The sequence below is a fragment of the Melanerpes formicivorus genome, unplaced genomic scaffold (assembly GCF_026170545.1).
Source record: "Melanerpes formicivorus ecotype bairdi unplaced genomic scaffold, bMelFor1.0.p_v2 SCAF_2, whole genome shotgun sequence".
NCBI classification, from domain to species: Eukaryota; Metazoa; Chordata; class Aves; order Piciformes; family Picidae; genus Melanerpes; species Melanerpes formicivorus.
In genome coordinates this window covers 56,348,948-56,376,660 of record NW_027142354.1, presented here as the reverse complement: position 1 = coordinate 56,376,660, position 27,713 = coordinate 56,348,948, and the positions used below count along the sequence as shown (strand labels likewise).

The 27,713-nt window shown below is 54.5% G+C and overlaps 1 protein-coding gene across 3 annotated transcripts in view; it reads right to left on the bottom strand.

Annotated features, from left to right (window-relative positions):
* Window positions 1-27,713, bottom strand: part of FLT4 (fms related receptor tyrosine kinase 4) — a 63,614-nt gene that overhangs the window by 15,384 nt on the left and 20,517 nt on the right. For 2 of the 3 annotated variants that reach the window (XM_068162418.1, XM_068162408.1), the window contains exons 2-14: window positions 24,719-24,815; window positions 16,465-16,739; window positions 12,188-12,300; window positions 11,120-11,282; window positions 10,761-10,900; window positions 9,916-10,084; window positions 8,731-8,848; window positions 7,950-8,101; window positions 7,113-7,275; window positions 5,151-5,295; window positions 2,200-2,308; window positions 802-1,161; window positions 417-563 (exon numbers count right to left, since the gene is read on the bottom strand). In XM_068162418.1, coding sequence (XP_068018519.1) covers window positions 417-563; window positions 802-1,161; window positions 2,200-2,308; window positions 5,151-5,295; window positions 7,113-7,275; window positions 7,950-8,101; window positions 8,731-8,848; window positions 9,916-10,084; window positions 10,761-10,900; window positions 11,120-11,282; window positions 12,188-12,300; window positions 16,465-16,739; window positions 24,719-24,815 — 2,151 coding nt within the window. Of the gene's footprint in view, window positions 1-416; window positions 564-801; window positions 1,162-2,199; window positions 2,309-5,150; window positions 5,296-7,112; window positions 7,276-7,949; window positions 8,102-8,730; window positions 8,849-9,915; window positions 10,085-10,760; window positions 10,901-11,119; window positions 11,283-12,187; window positions 12,301-16,464; window positions 16,740-24,718; window positions 24,816-27,713 lie in introns of those variants that run through there. The other variant, XM_068162427.1, reaches the window with a different exon arrangement.

Genomic DNA, 27,713 nt, shown 5'->3' with positions numbered 1-27,713 from the left:
AGACAGCACTGGATGGGGATGGTGCCAAGCAGCCCAGCTGGTGTGTCAAGCTCTGCTTCAGCTCCAGAACCTGTTCCTTTTCCTCTGCAATATGCCTCAATCCTTCCCACATCCCTTCATGGGATCTGGGTCGGTCCCTGCATGAGCAAAGATGCCAGGCACTGAGCTGGGAGTAAGAAGATGAATGATTTATCTCTCTGCTCACCAGCTGAATGAGCACAGGCACAGAGAGTGCTGTCCCAGGCCCTAGGGCACAGACTTGGCTGGTGAGGCTGTATCAAACTGGGACAGAACATGATTCACACCCCAGATCAGCCAGTTCAGAGAACATGTGTCTTTGCCTGGGCACGGCAGTTTCAGCTCTCCAGCTGCTGGACATGGTGCCTTGCCTTTGATTTGCCCCCAGCCCACTGTACCTGACACTTCTTCCACCAGTTTCTCATCTTTGTACCAGCTGATTTCAGGAACGTGGCTGCCGTCCACCTTGCAGCGCATCTCTATGGAGTCGCTGACGTTCACCCAAATGTCAGTCAGGTTCTGCTTGAGGCGGGGGATCTCCAGGGCTGGAGGGGCAGCACAGAGAGGAGGAGGGGAAAATGGGAAACTGATTGATCAAAAGCATATCTGTGTTCTTGGAGGGCTTTGGCTCTCTGACCCCTGCTGAAGGGGGTCTTGGGAACCCAGGTGCCCTGCCTCTGCCACCTGGAGTTTAGCTTGCTTGTGTGGCTTCCCAGGGAAGCTGATGGCAGCAGGAGCACCAAGTTCTCCTCTGTCACTCCCGCCTGCCCTGTGGACCCTCACCCTGCACAGAGATGTATTTCTTGTGGCAGTGCTTCTCCCGGGTCTTCCTGTTCTGCACCTCACACACGTAGTCTCCCTCCTCGCCCAGGGAGATGTTTGGGATGGTGAGCAGCAAGGTCGCATCATTAGAGTCGGGCTTGAAGCGCAGCTCCCCCTGCATCTTGGTGGCATAGTGGTGGACATTCTTGCAGTCCAGCACCAGGGGGTTGCCCTCCTCGTCGTGGAGCTTGGAGAGGTTCAGCCGGTACCACTGCAGGTTCTCGTAGGTGTAGTTGTCAGCGTTGCAGCTCAGCTGTAGGTCCTGCCCCTCTATGGGCTCCTCCGAGGGCTGGGACTCAATCTCGAACCCGTCTGGAATGGCTTTCAGGAAGGAAATCAACATGTGAATGAGTTTCCACGGCTGAGCTGCCAGACACAATGAAATTGTCTGCTTGGGCTCAGCTCTCTGAGACTCTCCTGTCCTCAGCCCAGGGTGAAGGAAACCAATCTAGAGCAGGACTGTGGCGTGCGGACTTCCATTGATCCACAGCTTAAGCTGAACCCAGGGCTAAGGGCTGTGCTGAAGTCCCAGAGTCAACTTAAGATGGAGTCATAAGTCAAACAAGCCTGGGATGTCTGCAATAGGCTGTTACTGTTCTCAGCTCAGCTGAAGCACTCTGGATTGCAGACACAGCTGCTTTCACAGGTGCAGACAGTTGCACAGTCAGGCTGGGCATCTGCACACACACAGAGTTACTGGAGCAGCAGCTGAAGATGTTTATTAACGGTGCTCATTACCTCCACAAAAGCTGGTTGATCTGCCAGCACAGGTACTGTCTGTAAGGGCCAAGAGACCAGGCTTCCAGGGTCTGTTTAGAGGGGCATGAAGATAACCCTCTCCTATGCCCTTGCCTCTTGACTCTCAACCACCAGCACAGGATACCACTGGTAGGAAACTTACACAGCCCCCTATAGGCCATGACTCCAGTCCACACTGCTGGGCTCACAGCTTTCTCCCACCACCAAAATCCCATGGGGACCCTGAGGGGAGCTCTGGCCAAAAGGATCCTGCCTGGGAGCAGGTCTGGCAGTGCCACTAGAGGATGCTATTGGACCAGGCACATCCCCTGCCCTGGGAGCTGCCTGGGCCTGAACCAGCAGGACATCCCCAGCCCGGGACCTGCCAGGGCTGCTCCAGGACCTAGGCACAGGTCTGTCTGCCCAAGTCTGCCTGCGCTGTCTGCTGCCAGGGCTCCAGGGTTTTGCCACTCAGCAGAGCTCTCAGGGAGCACTGCTTTCCTGTTGGTCACTGTTAAAGGTGTCAACTGTGAATGACAGGAGCCAGCAGGTCTGGGGATCTGCCTGTTTCAAGCAGAGAGCCTGGCTGATGCAGATGGAGGGGTGGTCTGCAGTACTCACTGGTCACGTAGAAGTAGATCAGCCGCTCATCTCGACCCACTTTATTAGAGGCAATGCACTTGTACATGACTGAGACGTTGGCCTCCTGGATGGCCAGTTTGCTGACTGTCTGATGGGGGAAGAGAGCATAAGGCATTAGAAAGAGTAAGAGGGAAGAGAAGCAGGATCAGTGCTGCTCTCTTGCAGATGGCAAAGCTCACAGCAAGCCTGGCCCCAGGTGGCAGCTGTACCTGGGAAAGGGTTATACAAAACTGGCCTCTCATTCAGTAGCCCTTGGTACATTTCCAGCCTTATCTGCTGGCTGTAGAAAGAGCAACACAGTTTAATTCCTGATTTCTGCTCATTTTCACAGAGCCCAGCCAGCACTGTGGAAGCAAACTGAATGCTAAGCCCCTTGGATTACTAAGGGGAAAGGCCTCTGTCCAGCAAGGGGGACAAACATGATGTAGAGCTGAGGGGTGGCTAAACTCCTGTCAAGCTTTATAAAAGTGTGGAGAAAGGGAAAGGACCCCAAGGTCTGGATTATCTGAGCCCTCTGCAGTTAAGTGACTACTTTGTGTCCCACAGATTTCAGTGGAGTTTACAGCTACTTACAGACCTGCAAGCACTCCTTTCATCCATAAAGGAATACCAAGCCTGGGAAAGCATCCCAGCTCTCACCACTTCAGGAAGAGCTCTCATCTTCTCCCTTTAAATCCCAAGTGTACATAGGCATGGTTGTAAAAGCTTCCTCCCCCCTCCTTCCAGCAAGACATGACTAAGACTAGGCAAAGAGCCAGGCTGGTGTCCTGGGAGCACAGGCCCAGGAGATGCTGCCTCTGAACATGCCAGGGAAGGCAGCTGGGGAGTAAGGCTGCTCTCTTCCTCCAGCTCATGCTGCACACGTGCAAGCTGCCAAATGTGTTGCAAGCACTCCCCTTAGAGGAGATCTGCAGTTTGAAGCACAGGTTTCTCCTCCCTCCCTGCTTAAATGGCAAGGTAATCACACCCCAGAACCCCTCTAGTGAGACACTGTTCAAACTGCAAATAAATGATGTTCCTCCAGGGAAGCTACTTTGCCCTTTCTATTCACCCCATAGGCCTTGGGAATCATGTAGGTTCTAAGTGGCAGTGTGTTAGCTTCTGTTCCCCAGGAGGGAACAGGAGGAGCCACTCCTGCGCTGCACGCTCAGCACAGCTGAAGTGACCTTATTGCCAGTACTGCTGTGCATTGCCTTTTCCGTTCCTTGGGGCTGTTGAATGCAGCTGCAGTGACCCCAGGGCTGCCACTTCTGTGCACTGCCTTTCCTGTTTCTTGGGGATTTTCCTTCTAAACGCCTCTGTTACGTTGGAGTCGGGCTTTCTGGGTCTGACATCATGCTGCTGCCTGCACATCCTGTGGGGCTCACTCTGGCCTTGCCAGACAGAATGAAAAACAGTGGAGGATGTTAAGAGAAGACAGGGGAGAAGGAGAAGGAGAAGGAGAAGGAGAAGGAGAAGGAGAAGGAGAAGGAGAAGGAGAAGGAGAAGGAGAAGGAGAAGGAGAAGGAGAAGGAGAAGGAGAAGGAGAAGGAGAAGGAGAAGGAGAAGGAGAAGGAGAAGGAGAAGGAGAAGGAGAAGGAGAAGGAGAAGGAGAAGGAGAAGGAGAAGGAGAAGGAGAAGGAGAAGGAGAAGGAGAAGGAGAAGGAGAAGGAGAAGGAGAAGGAGAAGGAGAAGGAGAAGGAGGCACATTTGGAGGATGCAGCATCCCACCACAGGTGAAGAGCTTTTTTCTCCCAGAGCTCTTTGCACATCCCTGGGCTGTACAACCTAAGCTGGACCTCCAGGACATTTACAACCAGCTAGATGGAATGAGGAGAACACAACTGAGGGATGGAAGTAAGAAAATGAAAAAAAGGAGAAGATGAAAAGGGACCAAACCAAGAGTCACATCTGGAGGGATGCAGAAGGGCTTTGGACCCAGGAGCTCCCAGCACCCCTGCTTGCTTCCCTGGGGGGGCACCAATCCCTGCCTCTCCTTTCCTCTGCTCCGGGAGAAGCAGGATCTGTCCCTGCCACCCTTCTGGCAGAGTGACGAAGTCCCGGCCGGGCCAGGGGACGGGAAGTGCCTTTGGAGGTGTGTAGGAAAACAGGAAGTGACTTTCGGAAACAGGAGCCCATTTGTTTGTTCTGCATCCCTCTGTGAGCAGCTGATGCCCGACAGCAGCGGGAACAGGAACCCCGTCATGGCACAGGCCTGACACTTGTGGCTACCGGAGAGACGGAAAGAAACAAGCAGCCGGCAGGGGCTGCCTGCCTGCAGGGGCTGCCTGCCTGCAGGTCACAGATGCTGCACTAAGGGAGAGATGCTCCTTCCAGAGAGCACACACCGTGATGCAGTGGGCTCTGGGGGGCACCTGTGCCCTCACTCACAAACCTGCAGCAGATAGATGCCAGTATCTCCATACCAGCCTCACCCATCCCATGGGGATGGGGACAGCTGGATGCAATGCCCTGCCACACACTTTCCTGAGGCCCGAGATTTCCTGGTCAGCCTGATTCCTGCTCTCCCCTTTCCAGCTGCCCAGGCTGCTGTGTGAGGTTTGGCTCTCCCAGAAAGCTGATGCAGCAGTGATCAGAAATAGCCATGGGAGCCCCCATAGAACACATCCCCCCACCACACTCTCCCTGCCTGGGTGCCCTGTGTTCACTGGTGATCGCTGTGATCCCTCCAGAGCCTCTCTGGATGCAGGGCCATTTCTCAGAGGTGACAGTTCACCCTCACCCTGAGGCTGCCTGGGACTGCAGAGCCCCAGCACTGGAAATGGCCATTGACGGTTTACTCCAGAAGCAGAGGTGTGAAGCCTTCCCCAAATCTGGCTCTGTCAGGTTCATTTCCAGCTCAGTTTTGCTGGCTGAAGCCAAAGGACCCCTTCGAGGGTGCCTGTCTCCAGCTCCTCACTCCGGGATTGGTCTGGGGCTTACAGCCTCACCTTGTTCCGCCCCTCCACGAACTCCACCCAGGTGTCGATGCTCTCGATGGGGTTCACGGCGTCCTGCTGCGACACATCTTTCCAGTCCTTGCACTCAGGCATCCGGTCCCGCTGGTGGCGCCGTGCTGCCCGGTGCCTGCTGTTGCTAATCCAGCAGCCAGGGAGGAGCAGGAGAGAAAGGAGAGAGATGGAGAGAGGTTCAGCTGGGGAAAAGGCAGCAAAAATGGCACTGTGTGGGAGAACTGATGCCCCTGGCCTCTGACTCTGCAGAATGTCCTGAGTCTCTCGGGCTACACAGTTCCAGTGTGTTTTATCAGGGTGCTCTGCAATCACATTATCTGTTGGGGCAGGGAATGTATTCAGTATCACTAAGGTTGGAAGAGACCTCAAAGATCATCGGATGCTGGTGTCCCAGGCAGTGTCTTCACCCCCAGGCCTGTGGTTTCATCCTTCCCTGCTATGAATGGAGAAATGCAGGAGTGAAATCTGTTCCTGTCTGCCTGGTGCAGTTCTTGATGCTACTTTGCTCCACAACAAGGCCTTAAACCCCTGCTGGGACTGTGAGTCAGAGATGTTACAGACTCTGGATAGATGCTGGCTGGTTGTGCACCAAAGGGTGCTCCTGCTGCTTTTGAGTCAACAAATAGCAGGAGGGAAACATCCCAAGCAGAGATGCTGCTGGTATCTCACAGCAGCATGTGTGCTGTACCTCTTTGGGGTAAGACAGGTGGGCAGGGAGAAGTGTCCAAATCTGTCATGGCCCTGGATGCTGCAGGGAGCTTCTGAAATAGAGGTGGGGCAGGGAGATGGGAGGCTCTGCCCAAAATCCAGGGTGGGATTTGCAGAGGCAGAAGGCTTATGGCACCAGGGGAGCAGCAGGGAGCTGAGCACCTAAGAGCAGGGGCAGGGGTGTGTGCTGGCAGCACAGGTCAGGGCGCTCAGCACGTTGGTGAGCTGTGTAAACAACAGGAAGCCCCAAAGAAGCCTCCTGCATCCTCCGGAGCTATGCTAGGCAGAAATATGGTGGCCTTGGGAGACAGTGCTCATAATTCATGGGCCCCTCTGCTTCCTGACAGGGCCACAGTGCACTTGCATGCAATGAAGAGCTCTCTGCTGTCCCTGGCTCAACAACAGCTGGCACAGGGCTGCAGGACCTGGCTTCCTCCAGGCACCCTGATGTCCTCCACCCTGACTGCTCTGGCTACCACTCCCCAGCATCCCTTTTCCTTCTTCCTAAAAAACGTCATTACAGCCCTGCCTGGTGCTGCCCCAGCTTCCCAGGGCACAGGCAGTGGGCATGCACCCTTCCTGCCTGCCTATTGGTCCTGCTTGCCCAAACACCCTCCTGGCAAACCATCCTGGCAGCTAGCAGGGATCTGGTGCTTGCCCAGATTCAGTGGCTCTTCCTCACACGCAGCAGCTCTGCTCACCTGCCTGTAAGCATTTTTGCTTCTGTTATTACCCAGCAGAAGAAAAAAAGTCCAAAGAACCACAGGAAGCCTAGAGCAGGAATGGGCTGAGCCCCAGGTGCTGTCTCAGGCTCTCACCAAGGGGCTGTGCTTCCACATAAGCAGTGGTTTTGTTGCAGTTTCTGTGAGGTGTGGCCTGGCCACGGACATCCCCTGCCAGATGCAGATGGTTGAGGACACAGAAGAAGCTGCAGAAACCCTTGGTGTCTGGGACCAGTGAGCTCCACTCTGCCTCTCTTACAGGGCAAGTGAGTGTCCAGTGCTCTGAGCTATCAGTTGGTGCTCTCCTTGTCTTGCTATTTTCTGGCTGGGACAATCAGAAGTGAGATGGGTTTGGGAACACATCCAGAGTGCCCAAGGAGTCCATAATGCCATGCTGGTGTCCTGGTAAGTCAGGGGTGCTGGAAGAACTGGCACTTGGGGGGCTGGAAGGAATGGCACTTGGGGGGCTGGAAGGAGTGGCACTTGGGGGGCTGGAAGGAGTGGCACTTACAGGCTGCGTCGGGAGAACATCCGGCAGGGCATCCATGGCCTCCACTGCCACTGGATCACCTCGGGTGCTGGGATGCCATAGACTGTGCAGGTGAGGGCCTGGGGGCTCCTCCGGGAGTAGATGCTTGGGGAAGAGGCTTCCTTCTCATGGATGTGTGGAGGAACTGCAAGGATCAGTGATATGAGTGGCCACAGGCTCAGCTGCTGCACCCCCAGTCCAGGCACAGCTGTCCCCAAAGCCAGCTACAGAGAGACTGGGCACTAAAGCACAGGGCTCTCTGGGCAGCTCAGGCCTGCAAGGCAGAGCAGGTCACACCTGTGCAGGTTCAAGTGACATAATTGCTTCTTCCTCTGCAAGGTATGACTGTCTGGATGCTGCAGGGCTCAGACCTACAGAGCTTGCTGGAGACAAATCTCCAAGCAGCAGTGCCATTCCAGCACGTTTTGTGCTGGCATCTGGTTTCTGCACTACAGGGACCAGTTTCTGCCAGGGAAACTCCCTAGGAGCTTCCCAGCCAGGAGAACTCCTTCGGCTCCAGGCTCCACATGTGTTGTAGCTGCCCTGCCTTTAAGTCAACCTCAGCAGCATCTCTGACTGCAGCTGGGAAACTGCCCTTGAGCAAGGATGCATCCTGCCCTGAGTGATGGAACCAAGAACAAGCCCATGCTGTATCACCTGGGCCACAAGGAGCCAGAGCATCCCTCGGCGTTGGAGGAGAAGGCGATGGTGCAGGTGCCCACTGCTTTAGGGCAGCACTGGGGACTTGGCCTCTGAGCAGCCCTGAGGCTGGGGCCATGGGCTCAATGCTCTCCCCCCAGCCCTGTCCCCCTCCCTTACCATTGACAATCAGCTGGAGGCTGATGTGCTTCTCCAGCCCCGCCAGCCTGTTCCGCAGAACCAGTGTGTAGGTCCCGGCGTGCTGCTCCGACACATCCTTGATCTGCATTGAAGATTGAGATTGCTTGGAAATTAGCTTCCCGTCCTTGTACCTGCGGGGAGGCAGAGACAAATGCAGCCATGGGGAGGAAGTGGCCCACTGGCAGCTGGGCAGGGGTTTGCTGGTCCCCACTGAAGCACAGTTGGGGCAGGCCTTGCTAGCACGGGGGACCTGTCCGGAGAAACTCCTGGGCTTCCCTGGACCCGAGTTATGGCTCTGTGCATTGCCTTGTGTGGGTGTGTGTGAGGCTGGGGATGTCATAGCTCTGCCCTGAGCAGTGGGCAGGTGCAAAGCTCCCACCTCCCAGACAGCTCTGATGGAAGTGCAGCACAATATGGTGCACAACCAGGCCCACTCTCTTGCTCCTCTGGGCAACCAGCATCCCCACTGCAGGGGGATGAGAGGGACAGCTTCTGTGGGAGCTCCACTGGGCTCATCCAGACAGCACAGACCTGCCAAGCCCTTTGCTGTTTTGCACACAGATCTCACCTTCTCCTGTCCCAAGCTGCCCTGAGAGCCAGGGCAGGGGGGAGAAATAACCCCCAGGGGTGGGGAAAAAAGTGACATTTGGGACACTCTTGGTCACAGAGGGGCCTAGTGAGGAGGTTGGGCTAGGCTTCCCTACTTGGCATAGGGGAGGAAGAGAGGAGAAGGTGTCTCAGGCTAAGAAAGATGAGTTACCACTGGAAGTCTGGTGGGGGGTAAGCCACAACTTTCACTGGGAGCTTCACAGCTTCATCTCCTGCAGTGGCTTCTATCACTGGGCCTTTCCTCCACTCCACATTGATGAAGGGCTTTTCTGCAAGGAAAAAAGTGAGCATGGAGGAGAGCACAGCACAGAGGGACAGGCTGTCATCAAGCTCTGCTCTTTTCCACAGGGCCAAACAGCAAGGAGCCTGGACAGGCAGGATGTTGTGGCAGTGCATTTGAAAATGATGGCAGCAATGACATCAAAATAGCCAATATCCACTCCTGCCCTGTCTGCCCGTACAACCCCCAACTCCTCTCCCACACCCCTGTTCCCAGCAGGGCCCTCTCCCTGGAGCAGAGGCCATGGGTGCCAGGCAGAGCTGGGCAGGTGAGCAGAGAGCTGTGACTCTGCCTTGCTGTTGGGATGCAGGGAGGCTGTGCTGCCCTGGGACTTTATGCTGCCAGGAGACAGCAACCCACTGCCAATGGTGCCTTGTGTGCCCACAGCTGGGTGCCTCCCAGGCCTTGTGTGCCACAGGGGCACCGTATGTGCCACTGGGCCATGAGATGTGTCCTGCCATCCTACTGCCAATGTAGTGTTTGTATCTCTCTCTCATCATCTTATCACCTTGCTGAATGTGATTATGCTCCCAGTGTGGTGCTGGGGTGCAGAAAGGCTGAGGAGGCAGGCTGGGTCTCACTAAAGCAGAGTGGGATGGAGGTGCAGAAGGGCTGAGGGGCTGGAGGCAGGCTGGGTCTCACTGAAGCAGAGTGGGATGGAGGTGCAGAAGGGCTGAAGGGCTGGAGGCAGGCTGGGTCTCACTAAAGCAGAGTGGGATGGAGGTGCAGAAGGGCTGAGGGGCTGGAGGCAGGCTGGGTCTCACTAAAGCAGAGTGGGATGGAGGTGCAGAAGGGCTGAAGGGCTGGAGGCAGGCTGGGTCTCACTAAAGCAGAGTGGGATGGAGGTGCAGAAGGGCTGAGGGGCTGGAGGCAGGCTGGGTCTCACTAAAGCAGAGTGGGATGGAGGTGCAGAAGGGCTGAGGGGCTGGAGGCAGGCTGGGTCTCACTGAAGCAGAGTGGGATGGAGGTGCAGGATCCCCTCTGCTGAGCCTTGGGCCAGGCACTGCCCGAGCTCAGCTCTGTCTGTGGCTCTGCGAGGGAGCGGAAGGTGCCTACCATGCACGATGACGTCGGTGCTCTCCTCCAGCACCTGGGCACCGTTGGTGGCCAGGCACGTGTACTTGCCCAGGTCCTGCTGGCTGACGTTGTGAAGGGTCAGGATGCTGGAGAGCTCCGTGTGCGTCTGCAGGGACCGGCGCTCAGGCTCCATCACTGCCCGCTGCGTCTGCGGGAGGTGGCAGAGAGAGGGGCATGAAACACATGGATGGACTGGAACTGTGCAGATGGGCTCCTTGCTGCCCTGCCTCTCCCTGGACAGACATCTCCGCTATTGATCATCATCCTCAGGAGTAGAAAGGCAACAAGCCCTTCATGGCTGAGCATCTGAGGCTGGGGTCAGGGGTTTTAGCACATGTTTTGCTCTGATCTGCAGCCTGGGAGCCTTACAGCTAGGTGAACAGTGATACCCTCAGGGGACTCGTGTGTCTCGCTGTTCACAAGGCTACAACTGCAGGAAAACACATCAGGGAAGGGACCCCCTCAGAAGCTGTTGGTGACCAGGCCTGTGTGACTACAATAGCTCCTTTGTAAGCCAAAGATGTTTGCTCTGGATTTGCACTGGTGGAAGTGAAGCCAGTGTTTGCCCAGGAGAGCCCCAGAGCAACAACCCTGTGGCAAGGACAATGCTTCCAGACAGGAAGAGAAATCCTCCCTCTGTCTGCCTTCTGCTGCAGGACAGAAAAATGGGCAAGTGCTCTGACCAAGATGTTCAGGGCACAGCATGGTCAGGATCATGAGGTAGAGCCCTGCCAGTGATGTGGAGAGGAACAATGAATGGGCAGGAGTGGATGACTCAGAGGGAAGTGGGTCAGTGCACTGGGAGCAGCTCTGTTTGCTGGTACCTGTTTGCCAGGGTAAGTCCACTGGAAGCGAACACCCGAGTTGAACTCAGCCCACACTGTGCAGTTCAAGACCAGCTTCTCTCCCACCAGCAGCTCCATGGCTTTCTTGGGATACAGCTGGATGTCGTACAGCTCGCTCCCTGGGGCAAAGGGGCAACAAAAGGACTTCTTTGACTCTGAGTCAGCAGTTAGGAGAGGCTTGGGTACGACCTCCTGCTGCTTGTTGAATCCCCGTCTGGCACACAGTAGAGGAGATAAAGCACCATGCAGAGCCGGCACAGCTAGAGGGGACCACAACCACCCCAGGAACCACACTGCTGGGCTTCAGAGTCAGCCAAACCACCTTCCCAAATATTCACCTGCTATATGGATGATGAAGAAATTGGATTTGAAGACCTTCTTGTCGATGACAGTCTCACACTGGACAAACAAGGAGTCCCTGATCAAGTGTGTGGGCACCTGCATCCCCTTCTTGTTGTCCCAGAAAGTGCTTTTCCCGTCGGGGTGGATGAGGGAGTTTTGCTGGAAAAATCACCGTTTTGCCAAGTGAAGTAAGAGGTAACAGCATTCCCACCCCACCCCTTCCAGGCTTTACACTGGCTAACTCATCCCTTTTGTGGGGAGAAACGCTGCAGCATCATGCTGTGCTGGCCTCCAGCCCTCTCCCACCGAGGGTTTGTCATCTAGGAATCACAGCCTCCCCTGGCCCCTGTATCCTGCACCTCGAGCCTCTGTGTCTGCAGAGTGGGCCAGGGACTTCCAGGAATGGAAACATCCAGTGATAGCTAAGGAAACTGATGCTGATGTCCCAAACATCAGTCCCACTGGGATGAGTGCTGACCTTGAGTAGTGTCCTTCCCGGGCAAGGGAAGGCCCCTGGCCCCCAGTGTGTCCCTGGAGGCCTTTGTACAATAGTAACACTCATCCTGGAAGGATGTATTTGCATTGTCAAAAAAAAAGGGGGGAGAGGAAAAAAAAAAGGGGGGGGGGGGGGGGGGGGGGGGGAGAGAAGGCACAAGCAAGCTGATAACAGAGTTGTTTTTAGTCATCAGCCCCAGGGCTGCAGCATCCTCCCTTGTGGGGATGGCGACCACCTAGAGAGCTGGTAGATCACAGAGAGCAGAGCCAACCAGGGAGTCCTGCAGGGAAATGGGATTCAAACAAACCCTTGTTTTGCTTCACAGAGCTCCAGGGAAGCGCAGCAAGGCTGGCAGGAAACCTGTGGGGTCTGCCCAAGGGAACTGGCCAGCACGGCTTCGACCAGCAAAGAAAACGAGGAAGCCAGTGGCTTGTACTTTCCATGGAAAAAGTGTCCCGTGCACTTTCCATTCCTGGCAGTGCCTGTCCTGCCTCCACGCAGGCAATTACCAAGGCAGAACAAATGCACTGCCCCTGGGGTCAGAGCGTCCCCCTGGCTGAGCTCTTACCGAGAGCAGGGTGACGTTAAGGTCTGGGATGGACACGAGGCATGGCACCCAAGTGTGCTCCTTCTTGCTGATGAGGAGGGTCTCTGGCTTGTTGATAAATGGCTGTTCAAAATCTGAAGAGGAGACAAGGAGAGGCACAACTAAACAGAGGCAAGAAAAGAAGCAGGAAGAGGCAGCAGAAGCAAAAGAGGCTTTCCAGCTTCCCTTAACACAGCACGAGCTTGCCAGAGGGAGTGATGCTGAGCTGGGTGGCTCCACCTGCAAGGTGACAGTCAGAGGAGACACCCGGAGCTTGGGAATGCAAAGAGAGCAGCAGAGGCTGGCGCCTGGGCCAGCTGGCTCCTGCACACCAAACACCCTACTGATGGAGCAGTGCTGGAAATGACCTCTCCTTTCCTGGCCCCCCTCAAGGTCTCTGCCTGGGTTTAACCCCTGGTGGAGGCAGCAGGTCTTGACCTGGGCTCAGCGCCTGCCCAGCTGGTGACTGAGCGTGGCCCCGTGGCAGGGCTGGTGCAGGCTTGTGCCGCCCTGGTGCGGCAGCAGCAGAGAGACCTTCCAGGGCCAGGAAGTGATCCGCAGCAGAATGGTATGCAGATGTCATCCTGCAGCCATCCTGGCTGGCAGATAAACAGATGAGCTGAGCTTTCCAGGGCTGCCACCCCACTGCTGCAAGCACAAATATTGACAGGAAGGACAAAACCACCCAAAGTTAATCAGTGAAACGACTTAGCAAGGCCAGAGACATTATACTGAACTCCACGTGGAGATAGCACTGAGGAACAGAGTCTGCAGCAGGGACTGTCCCATCCTGCTCAGGGAAACAACAACAGCCCAAGTGGGGCTCCACAGTGGAATGAGCTGAGAGCAGCACATAAAGGAGATGTGCCATAGCCCTGTCCCATCATGACAGCCACCAAAGACCAACCTGATGGCAAAGAGATGGCAAGTTAACAATGTCCTCATCAGGTGTCCCTGCCCATGGCAGGGGCTTGCAACTAGGTGATCACCTAGAGATGGTCCCTTCCAGCTCAAACCATTCTATGATTAACAGGGCAGCACAGACCCCATTTCTGGTTCTTTCTCAGATACACTAGAAAGACCTGGTGAGATCAAGATGCAAAATAGACTTCTATCCCAAGTCATGGCTGGACAGGGGGTAGGAAGGGTAAGGTTTGCTATGCAGAGCCTCATGCTAGCTCCTGCTGAGGCTCAGCAGTGCATTGGTTTGAGGGGGTTTCTGCTCTTTGGACTTTCCCAAACAGGGCATAGAATCAGCAGCCACCAAGGCTGACTAAATGGGATGAAGACAGATCTGGAACAGAAAATGAACTGCAAGGCTGCTTGGTGTCCTCCGGCCGTACCTCATGGATGGATGATTTCCTTTGCAGTGTCAGCCCCTGCTAGCACACCTGCACGCAGGTGGGCTCACAGGATGCTCTGAATGGAGACTGGTCACTGGTGTCTAAGATGCTCAGTGCTGTCAGCATCTTTCTCCTGTAAGAGTCATCTCTCTGAAAACGTTCCCCCAGCACGTGGTCTCGATTGGCCTTGTCTGTGGCAATTGTCCCGTGGGTGAAGGGGGCTCCATAAGGAGGTGCTGGGTCCCTATCTGGGAGACATGGGGCTAACCAAGGCACCTGCTAGGGGAGATTTTATGGCTCCTAGTATGCTGGAATCAGAACAAATGATACCAGTGGCCTTAGAAGTTACTCCTTATTCACCTGGATTGCAGCTAACCCACCGATGTCAAGGGACTGAAATTCATGTTCTGTTTGTCCAGCCTGAGACTCTCTCCCTGCTAACCAACCCCTGAAGGTGCCTGTCTGAAATGACAAATCAAAGATGAATTTGACAACGATCCTCATTTGGGGATCCTGCTGTTCAGATCACACTGGGCCCAACCCAACCCAACCCAGTGCTCAAGGGAATTCCTTTAATTTTCGATCTAGAAAGCTGTTGCTTCAGTGCTGCAAAGACCCCCTGGGGGTGAAGAGCTGTTTTCTATACCTTAGGTGAAACAAGTCATGCACAGGAAACCTGTTGGTCAGCTCTTAGGAAAATGCAGAGTGCCCAGAAAATGCTAATCTTTCTTTCCTGGGGTTTTGTGCTGCCACAGGATTGCTGTCTTCCCAAATCACAGCTTCCTTTCCGAGCCGTGTTCCTCATTCTTCTCCTGGGCCCTGGGCATGTGAGAGGGAGGAGCTGACAACTGCCAGAGGTGAGAGATTATGAAGTCTCCTCCAATCTCAGATGGCAGCCAAGAACTAACTGATTTACTGGGCTGGTCCTGCTGCCAATGAGCTTGTGATTCATGCACTAACTCCCCTCTCTCACCACACCACATATTTTCTACAAGGCTGCCTTAATGGGTCGGATGGGAATAATTTAGCATCTTTCCTCATTAATATATGCTCAGGTTTATGAGATGGGGGCTGTAGAGACCCTAGTCTACCCTGCTGGGGCATCCTGTGTGTTTACAGTGCTATCTGCAGCTCTAATCAAACACACACCTAAGCAGACGCATGGGAAATGAGACAGATGGGTGGAGAGTCCATCTGACAGCTGAGCTGCAGGTACAGTACTGAGGAGCCCACGTTTTGCAGCCAAGCACAGACATTTCGTTCTTGGCAATCCCACCAAGCTCTTAACACGAGAAATTAGGTTGATGGATAAACCTGTGGCCTGATCATGCTGTCTCCAAACATCCCCAACACTTACATCAGCCCTTCCGTGCTCTCAAGGGACAGTTTCACATCGCAGCCCCGTTCAGCAGGAACAGGCAGGGCTTTATCTGAATGTTCTGCAATGACTATGATTACTCTCTGTCTGAGTTTCCCTGACATGTCCCTTCTCATGTCTTGCCTGGAAAGGCAGATTCTGAGGTTTCCTGGATGCTTGATAGCCATAACAGGGCACAGCCTGACTGGAGTGAGTACGGACATGTGCACAGCAACGCCGTGAGGTGTTGGCTGGATCTGTTGCGCACAGGCTGTCCGCAGGCACGGTGAATCCCAGGAGCCCCTAACAGTGTGGGATTTATTGCCCCCTAAGCTTGCACACTTGCTGCAACCTGGGCAAGAGGAGAGCCATTACTGAGCTGCTGCTGAGGCTGGAGGTGAGAGAAAGTGGACAAAGGAGCAAAGTGGCATTTGCTGGATCACAAAGAAAATCAGGCTCTTGCAGAAGCGCTCCCTGTGGGTAGCCTTGTGAGGTTATTTTCATTGTAAGAAGCTCTCTGCCCCCATCCTGATACAATACTCAGGAGTGCCTGAACACCCCTGTCCATCTCCCAGACATGTCCCCACAGCATATCTGGGACCTAGGGAAGCTCTGTTCTGTTTTAGGATGGGCAGCAGAGCCCATGGGAAGGGGAGGCAATTGCCCAAACAGACCTCAGTTCCTCCCCAGCAGCTGCCCAGTTTTTCTGATTTGCCCCTGCATTTTTCTCTGCATAGCTGAAGAGGCAAACCTGCCTTTGCCCTGGGACTCGCTGAAAAATGCATCTTGTATGTCATGACCTGCCTGGCTTATGACAACTGCGCCAACTAATAAATGGGGGCGGAAAGAGAAATAGCTCAGCCAACTGTTTCCAGGGGACAGGGCTCATTTATCTTGCTGGAGTGCGCTGGGAGCAGTGGGGGAGATGAGAAAGAAGGAGCCCCTGGAGCATGGAAGAGATGAGTATTGACCCCACAGCTACTTGCTGAGCTGAGGCCCTAGCTCAAAGCCCTGTGGACAGCCCTCCTCCTCCGAAACACATCTCATGACCCTGCCCTCCATGAGCAGTGTGGAGAGGAGCATCTGTGTCTGCCACTGTGGAGCAGCTCCAGCAGCTCAAGCCCGGGGAGAGGAGGAGGCTGCACACGGTGCATTTGCACCACTCCTCCTCTCCCTCGCTCAGTCCCAGCTTAACGGAACATTATCATCCCCAGCCCTTTCGTCTCGGAGAGTCCCCAGCTGCCCAGGAGCTAACTCTTGTGCTTTTTTTAGCAGTGGAGCATCCCTGAGGCCGAGCTCTCACTCCTTAAATTCCTACATTCCAGCCTGGCTGGAGCGATGCCCCCGGGCCAGGACGTAATTGAATCTCAGGCGCTGCCCAGAAACGGAGGGATATTGATTCCTGCAGGGAGCCAGCCCTTGGTCCTCTCCCCGAGCCCGCAGCAGCCACGCTCTGCCCAGGGAGGCTGCGGAGCGCGCCGAGGTTTGTAACCTCCCCAGCGCCGCACTGGTGCGCAGGCCGCCCCTGAGCTCCCCCAGCCCGGAGGTGCAGCTCTTACCTCTGACGAACACGTAGGTGCTGACTGCTGTGGTGCCCTCGATTTTGGCATCAATGTACTTGTAGTAGCAGCGATAGTAACCTGTGTGGTTGGCCTGGGTCTCCGTCACCACCAGGACCTTGCAGTACGGCTTTGTGCCTGTCCCCTCGCAGTCTTCTTCTCGGACTGCCTGGCTACTGCTGGGGGCTGCTGAGGACACCAACTCGGGCTCCTTCTCCTTCCCAGCGGGGTCCACCTTGCCCCCAGGCCACGACCACTCCAAGGGGTGCTGGCCTCTAGACGTGGGCAAAGAGGAGAGTTAGCTTTGAGGCTTTAATTGCCCTGGGTGACTCCATGCACAGCTGCAGGGGGGCCAGCTGTGGCAGGGAGGAACAGCCATCCTCCAAGGAGGAAAACAGGCATGGGGAAATGGCAGCAGCTTCACTCAGCAGAGGCTTGTCCCCTTCCGCAGGGCACCTCTATAGCCATGCTAAGCTGTAAGGTTTCAGTCCACTCGCAATTAAGTCTCTCCCTCCCGTGACTTTGTCCTGCTGGTATTGATACCAGGTCAGAGAACCACACAGGGCCTTGAGGGAAAGGTTCCATTTATTCTCTATTCCCTCTCTTTATTAAAAGGATCCAAAGCTATTAAGAAAACACACAGATGTGATGAGCTCCCATGGCTCCATGTAGCTGCTGGCTGGGGCTTGTAGCGTGATGAATGGAGTGGGAAGCAGAACGAAGGAAGGAAAACAGACTGGAAAGAAAATGAGAGAGAGAAAAGCAAGAGGGAGTCAGAGATAAAAGGCAGCAAGCAGAAAACAAGAGGAGGCTCAGCTCATCACCCTCTGTTCAGTTGCCAGCTGTTTCCTTTCTGCTGCTGGGAGAGGTGGTTCCCTTGCTTTGCACAGCACCCTCCAGCCCCTTCAACCCCCTGGCTGGCCTGGAGCTGCTGCCCCTTCCCACCTCTGCTACAGACACCTCTGCAAGAGCACAACCTCAGAGCCTGTTCATCAGCAGCCCAAAGGCAAACAGAGAAGTCCAGGAAGTGCAAGAAACAGCCAGACAGAGCCTGCAGTTGTGCTTTTATATGTAGCTGAGGGTCTCCAGAGCAGGAGGCTTGCAGATGACGTGCGGGCACACACGCCTGCCACCACGGCTTGCTCTTACTCCACTTGTTTACTACAAACAAACCAAGCTTTGATTCCATGCTGCAAGTTTCCTCCTGTGAACTCAGAGCCTCTTTCAGAGGAAGGCCTAGTTCCCACTTGAAAGTTTGCCAATGTGGCTGGAAGTCTGTGGAGAATGTGCAACAGGGAAAAAAGACGACATGGGAAGGGACAGCTGTGGGGGAGAAGTGGCCCTTTGTCAGCACTGTTTGCTCTGAGGGGGGAAACTGGGTTCATCCACGATACAAGTCAAGAATAAGCATGTTGGCATGCACAGCTCCACTGCCAGGACCCTGCCAGGGCAGCTTTGTGGGCAGCTGCTTTAAAGGGCAACCAAACTGCGACCATCACCAACAGCTGGATCCAGCAGACAGGCAGGCACATCAAGGAGGAAGGGAGAGAAGGTGCCATTGGAGGGCACAATGGCTCAGATTAAATGAGGGAAGGGTTTCTGTCTAAGGGTGGGGGAAAGATAGAATGGAATAGAATAGAATACAATAGAATAGAATAGACCAGACCAGACCAGATTGGAAGAGACCTTCAAGATCATCGTGTCCAACCTATCATCCAACACCACCTAATCAACTAACCCATGCAACCAACCTTATCAAGTCTCCTCCTGAACACCTCCAGGGATGGGGACTCCACCACCTCCCCAGGCAGCCCATTCCAATGGGCAATCACTCTCTCTGTGTAAAGCTTCCTCCTAACCTCCAGCCTAAACCTCCCCTGGCACAGCCTGAGACTGTGTCCTCTTGTTCTGGTGCTGGTTGCCTGAGAGAAGAGACCAACCTCTGCCTGCCTACAATCTCCCTTAAGGTAGATTAAGGTAGATCTGCCCCTTTGTGTTTGTCTTCAGCAGCTGACTTATCTTCCTGCAGACTTTGATCTCTTCCAGTCCCTGCTGCCTGGCTTGCTGTGGATGAGCTGGGAGACAATGTGCTGCCCTGTGTCACCAGGCAGTGTCATGCCCTTGGGGACAGCCACGCTCTGACCCAGCCTAAACACCACAGAAGCATCACAGAAACACTCAGGATGGAAAAGACCCTCAGGATCACCAAGTCCAACCAATTACCCTACTCTGCAAAGTTCACCCCTAAACCATATTCCCAAACACCACATCCAAATGGCCTTTAAACACATCTGGAGTTGGTGACTCCACCACCTCCCTGGGCAGCACATCCCAATGCCTGAAACTTCTGCCTTCAGTGCTCGAGGCAGGACTGGAAGTACAGCTCCAGCAGCTTGCATCCAGGAATCACAGGCAGGTTTTTCCAAAGCATCAGAGGCTCACAAACACTTCCATAAAAGTAAAGCTTGAATTTGGAGGGTTTTCCCACCCTGTTTATGCAGAGGGAAATCTGATCACCAAAACCAGCAGCACTCAGTGGCCACTGCCTGCACTGGGTGCAATCCAGCCATGTGCTCTTGTGGCCAAGAAGGCCAATGCCATTCTGGGGTGGATTAGAAGGGGTGTGACCAGAAGGTCGAGAGAGGTTCTCCTCCCCCTCTACTCTGCACTGGTGAGGCCACATCTGGAATAGTGTGTCCAGTTCTGGGCCCCTCAGGTCAAGAAAGACAGTGAGCTGCTTGAAAGAGTCCAGTGCAGAGCCATGGGGATGATTAAAGGGGTGGAGTATCTTCCATACAAGGACAGACTGAGAGAGCTGAGGGCTCTTTAGTTTGGAGAGGAGACTGAGAGGTGACCTCATCAATGTTTAGAAATATGTGTAAGGTGAGTCCCAAGAGGCTGAAGCCAGGCTCTGCTTGGTGGTGCCCAATGCCAGCACAAGGGGCAGCGGTAGAAGTTGAGGCATAGGAAAAAAATTTCACTGTGAGGATGACAGAGCACTGGAACAGGCTGCCCAGGGAGAATAGAATAGAATAGAATTAACCAGGTTGGAAAAGACCTTCGAGATCATCGAGTCCAACCTATCACCCAGCACCATCTGATCAACTAAACCATGGCACCAAGTGCCTCATCCAGTCTCTTCTTATACGCTTCCAGTGATGGTGACTCCACCACCTCCCTGGGCAACACATCCCAATGGACAATCTCTCTTTCTGGGAAGAATTGCTTCCTCACATCCAGCCCAAACCTCCCCTGGTGCAGCTTGAGACAGTGTCCTCTTGTTCTGGTGCTGGCTGCCCTGGAGAAGAGACCAACCCCCACCTGGCTACAACCTCCCTTCAGGTAGTTGTAGACATTTTTGCTGTCTCCTGAGCCTCCTCTTCTCCAGGCTATGGTTGTGGAGTCTCCCTCTCTGGAGATACTCCAAACCCACCTGGATGTGTTCCTGTGTGACCTGGTGTAGGTGCTCCTGCTCTGGCAGGGGCTTGGTCTGGATGAGCTTTCCAGGTCCCTTCCAGCCCCTGAAACTCTGTGATTCTGTGAAAGCCTGGGGCCAGCCCCACCCTCAACCCACAGCCAGGAGCTTCAGACCCTGAGCGCACAGAGGAGCCCCAGAGCCCTTTGCCTTTGCTCAGGCGGTTTTGGCTCTCCACGTGGGGCAGGGTGCTCGTACAAGGCTCCAGCGTTTCCGCCTTCTGTTTGTTTACCCGCGGGGGTTTTTCACGCATTATCAGATCCCCTTGTTTGATCAACCACCAAGGCCAGCAGAAGCTGAGTGACAGGAGTTTGTATAAACACGGATGGGCCAGAGCAAGCAGCAGCACCGGCCCGGGGGCAGCGCTCAGCTGAGGCACTCCCTGCATCACGCCTTGCTGCGCCGGGTTCAGCGGCCACACGGAAGCTGTAGGCAGCAGTGGGAGGCTATGGTAGAGCTGCCGGTGCGTTTAGAGGACCAGAAGGTGGCAGGGATGAAGCCAGGCCAGGCTGACTTGGACTTCTCAGTCTGCCCTCTGCATTTGGGGAAAAGTCCAAGCCTCAGCTTCTGGTTCTCTCCCTCCTATCTACCACCTTTGAAGATTTGTTCCCAAGTTGTTTTCTTCCAGCTCTGTGACAATGTGCCTCTGGGCGACAGAGCCCGCTGGTGCCAGCTGGAAACACATGCACTGTGGGCTTCTGTACAGCTGCTTTCCTCAATCTTTTCAGGATAGATGCTCTTCAAGGGAGATGTTGCAATTGGCACCACTTTTCCTCAATCCCCTTTGAAGCTCCAAAGCGTGATGTGATGGACAAAGCTGGCTGTGGCTTCGGGGCTTAGCTGGGATCAGACAGATCCTCCCTTAGCACCACAGAGGATGTTCACAGCAGTTGCACACATGTAGGAAAGAGGCAGCAGGTGTTGTGTGTCCCTGGATGCTGCTCCAGAGCAGTCATGGTGGAGCACTGCTGTATCCTCAGACTCCTCCAGTTCTGCCACAGTGCTCATTTCCTCCCTAAGAGCCAACAGGGCTCGGAGGTCAAATACTTCCTCTCTGCTAGAGCAGGTTTGTACATCTGCCAGTCAGCTCTGTTAACAAGTCACCAGGCAGCAAGGGACAACCTTGCCCTTCTTTTTTCTGCATCAGGGTGATGTTCCCACTCCATCTGAGTGGCCAGCACCTGTAGGATGGAATGGATGTGGCTGCACTGGCACAGCCAGGACCAAGTCAATTCCTCTGGGGGTTTCTGCTGTTGTGCAGCTGGCTGCTGTGGGCTCTGCTCCAATATTCATGAGCCAGAACAGCACAAGCTCTCTGCTTTCCCCCAGCACAAGCTGCTGGGGGCATGAATGCAGAGATTCACAATATTCCTTCCTTCCTTCTTGGGATGGGAGCTAATAAAGGATGCAGTGTCCATGAGGGCATCAGTCCCTTTGCCCTACTCTGCCACATGCTGAGATCAAAACATCACTGGGGCTCTCAGCCAGCCTTGGCATCATCTGTACTTTGGGGAATGCTCCTACACTGGTCCCCTGCTCTGTCTGGACCTCTCAAGGGTGCACTTTGCTGGGTGACAGAGGAATGTGCCTGTTTCAATGCCATTTGCAAAAGCACCTGGGGGCTCCTTGTGCATGTGCTGTGTCTTTGGGTTTCTGTTAAGCATGTCCAGCTCCAGAGGCATCACTTCACCTGTGGTCTGTCACAGTCTGGTCACCAATGAGGCTTAAGTGGGCTGTGGAGCAGGAGGGAGGCTGCAGAGCTGTGGGTGTGTGAGTTCCAGGCTGCTGCAAGGGAGCCTGAGAGCACAGTTGGCTGCAGAACTCCCACGCTCAGTGGGTGAAGCTTGAAAGGTCTCCAGGGAGTCTCATGTGGGGGGTTTTGAGCTCAGCTTTCTTCTGTGGCACTGCTTCAAGCAGGCCCATACTCCTGGCTCCAGGGCAGCTCAAAGAGCAGCCAGAGGACATAGTTCTCAAGGGAAGACCAGGGTCAAACTGAAGCCACCTCCAACACGATGCTCAGCAGCAAAACTCTGGATCCTGGATTTGATTTCATGTTTTTTTATTGCCCTACCCTACCCTCTCCTTTGCCTGTTTTCTTGGTGGTCTTCATGCTTTTCCCTTCAGCTCCCATTAATACAGGCCAGGTCTTCCTAGGGTGGGCCACGGTCCAGAGAAGAGGTTGGAGGAGCAGCTGGGTGTAATTAGAGATCCAGAGAGCAGAAAGATTTACTTTTCATTCAAATGAAGTAATAGTGTCCCACAGTTAAAAGCCTTTTCTCAAGACATTAGAAAAACAGAGGCTTGAGAGCTCAGAGGGAGAAGGTGAACCTCTGAGCCACACAGGAGATGCTGAGACTTATCTGCCTGTGGATGGTGTGAAGCAGGACACTGCACTGCCCTGAGGGGCACATCAGAGACAACAGGATGCAGAGGCTGGGGGCAGCAAGGGATCAATGTGGGCATAGGGTGCACAGGGTTCAGTACTGTTTGCAGATGACCCTGCTGCTCTTTGGCTGGTCAGCTCAGTCCTGCCCAGGGCCTGAGAGCCAGGAGTAGGGATGTTCCTTACCTCAGCTGTGTCACACAACCACAGAAAGTCAGGGGCTGGAAAGGACCTCAGAAGATCATCCAGTCCAACCCCCCTGCCAGGGCAGGATCCCCTAGGGTAGGGCACACAGGAATGCATCCAGTTGGGATTTGGAAGTCTGCAGAGAAGACTCCACAACCTCTCTGGACGGCCTGCTCCAGTGCTCTGCCACCCTCACAGTGAAAAACCTTTTTCCTTATGTTCAGATGGAACCTCCTATGCTCCAGCTTGCACCCACTGCCCCTTGTCCTGCCCATGCCACTGTGCTGTACGGATGCTGCCCTGCCAGCCTGCTGCAGGAAACAAGGAGCTTGCTGCCACATGGAGAGGCTCTGCAGCTTCTACAATGCTCCCTGCAAGGCCAGGCCGTGCAGAGCCCAGACTGGAACTATGTTTATTTTTACACTTCATGTGCTTTTCCCTTCCCATTAATCAATACCTAACAAATGCACAAGGAAAGGGCAATCTTGTCTGCAGTGCAGGAGGGTTACCTGAAAAGCAAAGCTTTCCGCTTCATGGTGCTAAGCAGATGTGTTCATGCTTGACTGCAGAAGACACTTTCTATCCCACACCTCTGACTTCAGTGTGTCCTTTAGCCTTGGCTAAATCTGCAAGCAACACAGCCTTGAAAGTCACTTTCTGGGTCCCTTCCTGGGCCAGTGCTGGGCAAGGGTTTGGCCTGATTATGAGGTCATTCAGGATAACGTCGATCTTCCTTCTTCCAGAGTTCAACAGAGACTGTCAGCTCCCACATCCCTCTGTGGAGGGAACTACCATGGCAGAGCACTGGAGTCCCCAGACTCCCTCCTCGCCCTCTCTACCCCCAACAGCAGCTGTGTGGCTGACCACAGTAGAATAGAATAAACCAGGTTGGAAGAGACCTTCAAGATTATCACGTCCAACCCATCAACTGATCCAACACCGCCTAAACAACTAACCCATGGCACCAAGCACCCCAGCAAGTCTCCTTCTGAACACCTCCAATGATGGTGACTCCACCACCTCCCCAGGCAGCCCATTCCAATGGGCAATCACTCTCTCTGTATAGAACTTCTTCCTAACATCCAGTCTTCCATCTCATGCATTTCCTACAACCCAGCACACACCATGGCTCTTCAGGTCACGGCACGACCAAGCCTGCCGCCGCCTGCCTTCCCAGACCAAGTGAAACCAGTTCAGTGTGGCCATCAAGAACCTTTCCCCTGTCCCTCTCCCCAGCTGTGAACTCATTCACAAAGTAAAAGCAATGCCATCTGTTCCAGGAAAAGTTAAATATGTTTGTGACAAGACATGAACACGATGCCAGCCAAGTGCTTGCGGTAATTGCTCCCCGGTTATATATAACACTGAGAAACACCCATCTGAGGCCCACGCTGGATTTACACCCCCACCGGGCCCTAGCACTCAGACCTCAAGCACGGCTCTGCTTTCAGCTGCTGAAGGGAAACTCCAGCTTTGTGATGAAAATTGACCTTGGTCAATTCACCCACTTGTGGCAGCTTTTTTTTCCACACACCCCCCCCCCGCCCCTTTCCAAGATAGGGAATACAGCGCTGACAGCAGCCAAGTGTCCCAGCACCAGAGAAATCAGCTCCAGCACATCGCCTCCCCAGAGCCACAGTCTCCAAAACAACCAGGGAGGCTCCAGCTCCTCTCTCAGAGTTATTCACCTGGCCTGGATGGGGCTTCCCTTCACTCCCATGCTTACAAAGCAGAGCATTAAAGCCCAGCCTCTCACAGCCATTACTGAGTGCAGCCTTGCTTCCTCCTGTTGATAGAGCTTAGCCTCCCCCAAGCTGACCTGCCAGATTTAGAAACCAGACCTACAACCCTGCTGTGATGAAGTGAGAATAAGCAATGGCAGAGAAAGAGAAGGAGGTCTAGGAAGGCCACTTTGCCTGAAGAGCTTACAAGGAAGCTATTAGATCATGCACATCTTTATCCTCCTTTTGCCTGCAAGACTACAGCAGAGGTTATCATCATCATCATCTTCTCTCAGTCATCTTCAGCTTCTTTTTCAATTAGTTAATTAGGAGAATTTATTCTTGGTGAATGTGGAAGATTCCTGTCAGTTGTGCTAATTTGCAGGTGTGCTGCAGCCCAGGTGTTCCTGATGGGGTCTCCTTGCCTGGTCCTCCAACATTTACCAGGTACAAGTGGTCTAGGCAGAGCCACGTTTGCTTGCACCTTACCTGCAGGTGATGGTCAACGTGTCCTTGGTGTTGATGATGTGCTCTTCCTCGGTGATGCTGAGAGTAGGGGGGGTCATAGAATAGCTGCTCACCAGATCTGGAGAGAGAGAAAGAGAAGGGATGATGCAGACATCTGCTAGTCTGGACCCACTGCTGTGGGAAGCAGCTAGCTTGGCATTACAAACCCAGAGAAGGGCAAAGCTTCTTGAGGGAAACATCTCACAGGAGTCTGCTGGGTCACAAGCAGCTCACTTGCAGCCCTCCTGGCTCCAAGAGTGCTTCAACAACAGCCACAGGGCCAGGGCCAGACACCCCCTGGGCTCAGACAGACAGACAAACACAGATGAGGGCCAGAAAAAAGAATGGAAGACCAGAAATGAGAGGATCCAGGTGTGGTCATTCCTCACCAGGTGACTGAGATTGAGCTCACTTGGATTAGGGCTCCAAAATGATCTTATCTGGTAAGTGGAGGGAGCCTGGCAAGAGGTTTTTCTACACATGTGGAGTTTTCTGTAATCAGAGGGACAAATCAGGTCTGCCTACATATCACAAATGCAAAACTCCTGCGCAGAAGCTGTCAGGAGCCAGCAGGCAGTCACAGGATGCCTGTCTCCTGCTGGGCACTCTCGGATACAGGCAGTCACCCCAACAGGACCAAACCTCTGGGGATTACAACAGCTCCTTTCCTGCACCACAGCTGGACAGGCATTCCAGGAGTGAAACTATCCAGGCTCAAGGATGGGCAGTTAAACATTATCACTGCTTCTTCCAGCTGGTTTTTGTTTTTTGGGGAGAGTCCCAGTTCTCGTGGGCTTGCATCTCCGGCATGCCAGACACACACCCTAGGCAAGCTCCTCACGGACAAAGCATCTCGAAGTACCGGTTACCTCCAGGGACAGCCCTCTTGTTTTTCCTCAGCACCCTGGTGCTGACTGTCATTACTTTGTGATCCTTATCTTAAAACTCCAGCTTCTGGAGAAGTGAGATAATTCAAAAGAAGAAGTCTTGGTGACTGCAAAAACAAGCAAGCAAACCAACCAGAAATAGAAATTTGGGGGGGGGGGGGGGGGGGAAGAAAAATAAAGACAAAGGAGGAAAAAAAGAAGAAGTTGTGAAATGTGAAGCTGTGAGTCAGGTAGATGCTGAATGCTAAGGAAGAAAAGAATGCAAAGATATGTTGCTAGCTCCACCTTCTACACAAATGTGAGGGTTTTGCAACCGTGTGCTGCACCCTTCTCTTTTGCTCCTTCCCTCCTGACATTCAAACCCGAGTATCAGAGAGATCTGGCAGGCAGGGAGAGGTCTCAAGGACGCTGTGTTTCCATGGGTGTCACAAGCTGCAGGAACGCCACACGAGGCCTCTCCTCCCGACCTGGGGCCTGAGGACCACGTGGCTGGAAAGCCCTGCGGTAGAGCCGCGTGATGAGCGCTTCTCTATGGGGAAACCTGCCCCAGGAGACACTGAATGGCCACCAGCGCCTCTGGCACACGGTCTCTGAGGCATGGCCGGAGCGGCCAGACCCGTGCCAAAGCTGGGGGGCCCAGGGTCCATCCAGGGCAGCAGGAGAGACTGCCGAGGGGGCTAGACCGGCGGAGGGACGTGCTGAGCGACACCGCCGGGCCGGGGCCGCCGGCCTTGCTCTCCCTGATTGTTCTCCACTTCCTTCCCGCCTGCGCACGGCTCCGAGGTGGTGTCCCTGCGGCTGCCCCCATAGCAACGGCAGGGTGACGGCCCTCACCCCCTGCCATCGCCCCCTGCCATCTTCTGCCTGCTCTGCGCTCGCCCACATGAGGCGGCCTCAGCCCAAGGGACACCCTGGCCCATCTCTGCCTGTGCCTGCTCCCCAGGGCCTGTCCTTCAGACACCTCTCTCTCTCCACAGCAGCAGCGGCCATCGTTCAGCCATCCTTCATCCTTCGTCATCGTTCCCGGGCCCCTGGGACTGGGTGGCGCTCGGCCCCCAGCGAGGACACCCTGCCCCTCGCGCCTCCAACCTTCCCTTCCCCGAGGGAGGGGACGTTAGATGTTGAACACAAAAATGTGCCCTGGGGCTGTGAAAATAAATGAGCACATTTTTGGTGAAATCCCTTCAAAATGCAAGGAGGTTTATTAAAGAGAGGAGGGGGGGAAGGAATCTCTCCTCTAAGCTGCATTTCCTATGAACGCCGGACACGCTTATCCCAGTGCAAACATTGCTCTCCAGATGGCCACAGCCTGCCAGCCCATCAGCCCCAGCAAGCAGCTGGGGGTGCCTGCCTGCTGCCCCTCTGGCACTCAACCCCAAACCCAGAAGATGTGGCTTTCCATGGGGCTGGTTGAGGACAGCAGACCCTATCGGTCAGTGCTCTGTGGCAGCCAGCAGAAGGCTCACCCCCGAAATCCTGCCACAGCAATCCCCAGGGCTGGCTGTGACAGGCACTGAGCTGGGTCTCAAAACCAGAGTGGTCTCCTTTGCTTGAACCACTAAACAGAAGGTCCAAGGTGGCTGGAGCCTCTCAGCCAATGCTGTGCACTGCATCTTCCCCACGGCTGGGCTCTGAGGCAGCAGGGTGGATGCAGCAATAACCTCCTGCCTCCCTTCACGTGCTGCCCAGTGACCTGTTAGCAAACACCAGGGGGTGGAGGGGAAGAAAGAAAAAGTACGGTCTGTGCAGGTTGAGGCTGTGGGATTCCTGCAGATGCATCCTGTCCATGGCCCTCCATGACTGCAACAGGAAAAGGAACCACTGCTCCCTCCAAAAGCACCGCAGCGTAGGGCTGGGGACGCTCATGCTGCTGGGCCAGCTCTTGCCACCGTCCAGCCTCCTTGCTGGCCCTGAACTGCTGGCAGCTTCAGGGACTCTCCAAATCAGGCACTGGCTCATGCTGGAGACCCATGACTCATCTTGACACTGGGGCTGGCATCTTAGGATGCTGATGCCACAGCCACCTGTGCCATCCAGCACAGGCACAAAAGGGAGGCGCAGAGCCTATTGCCAGCCTGCCAAAAGCACCT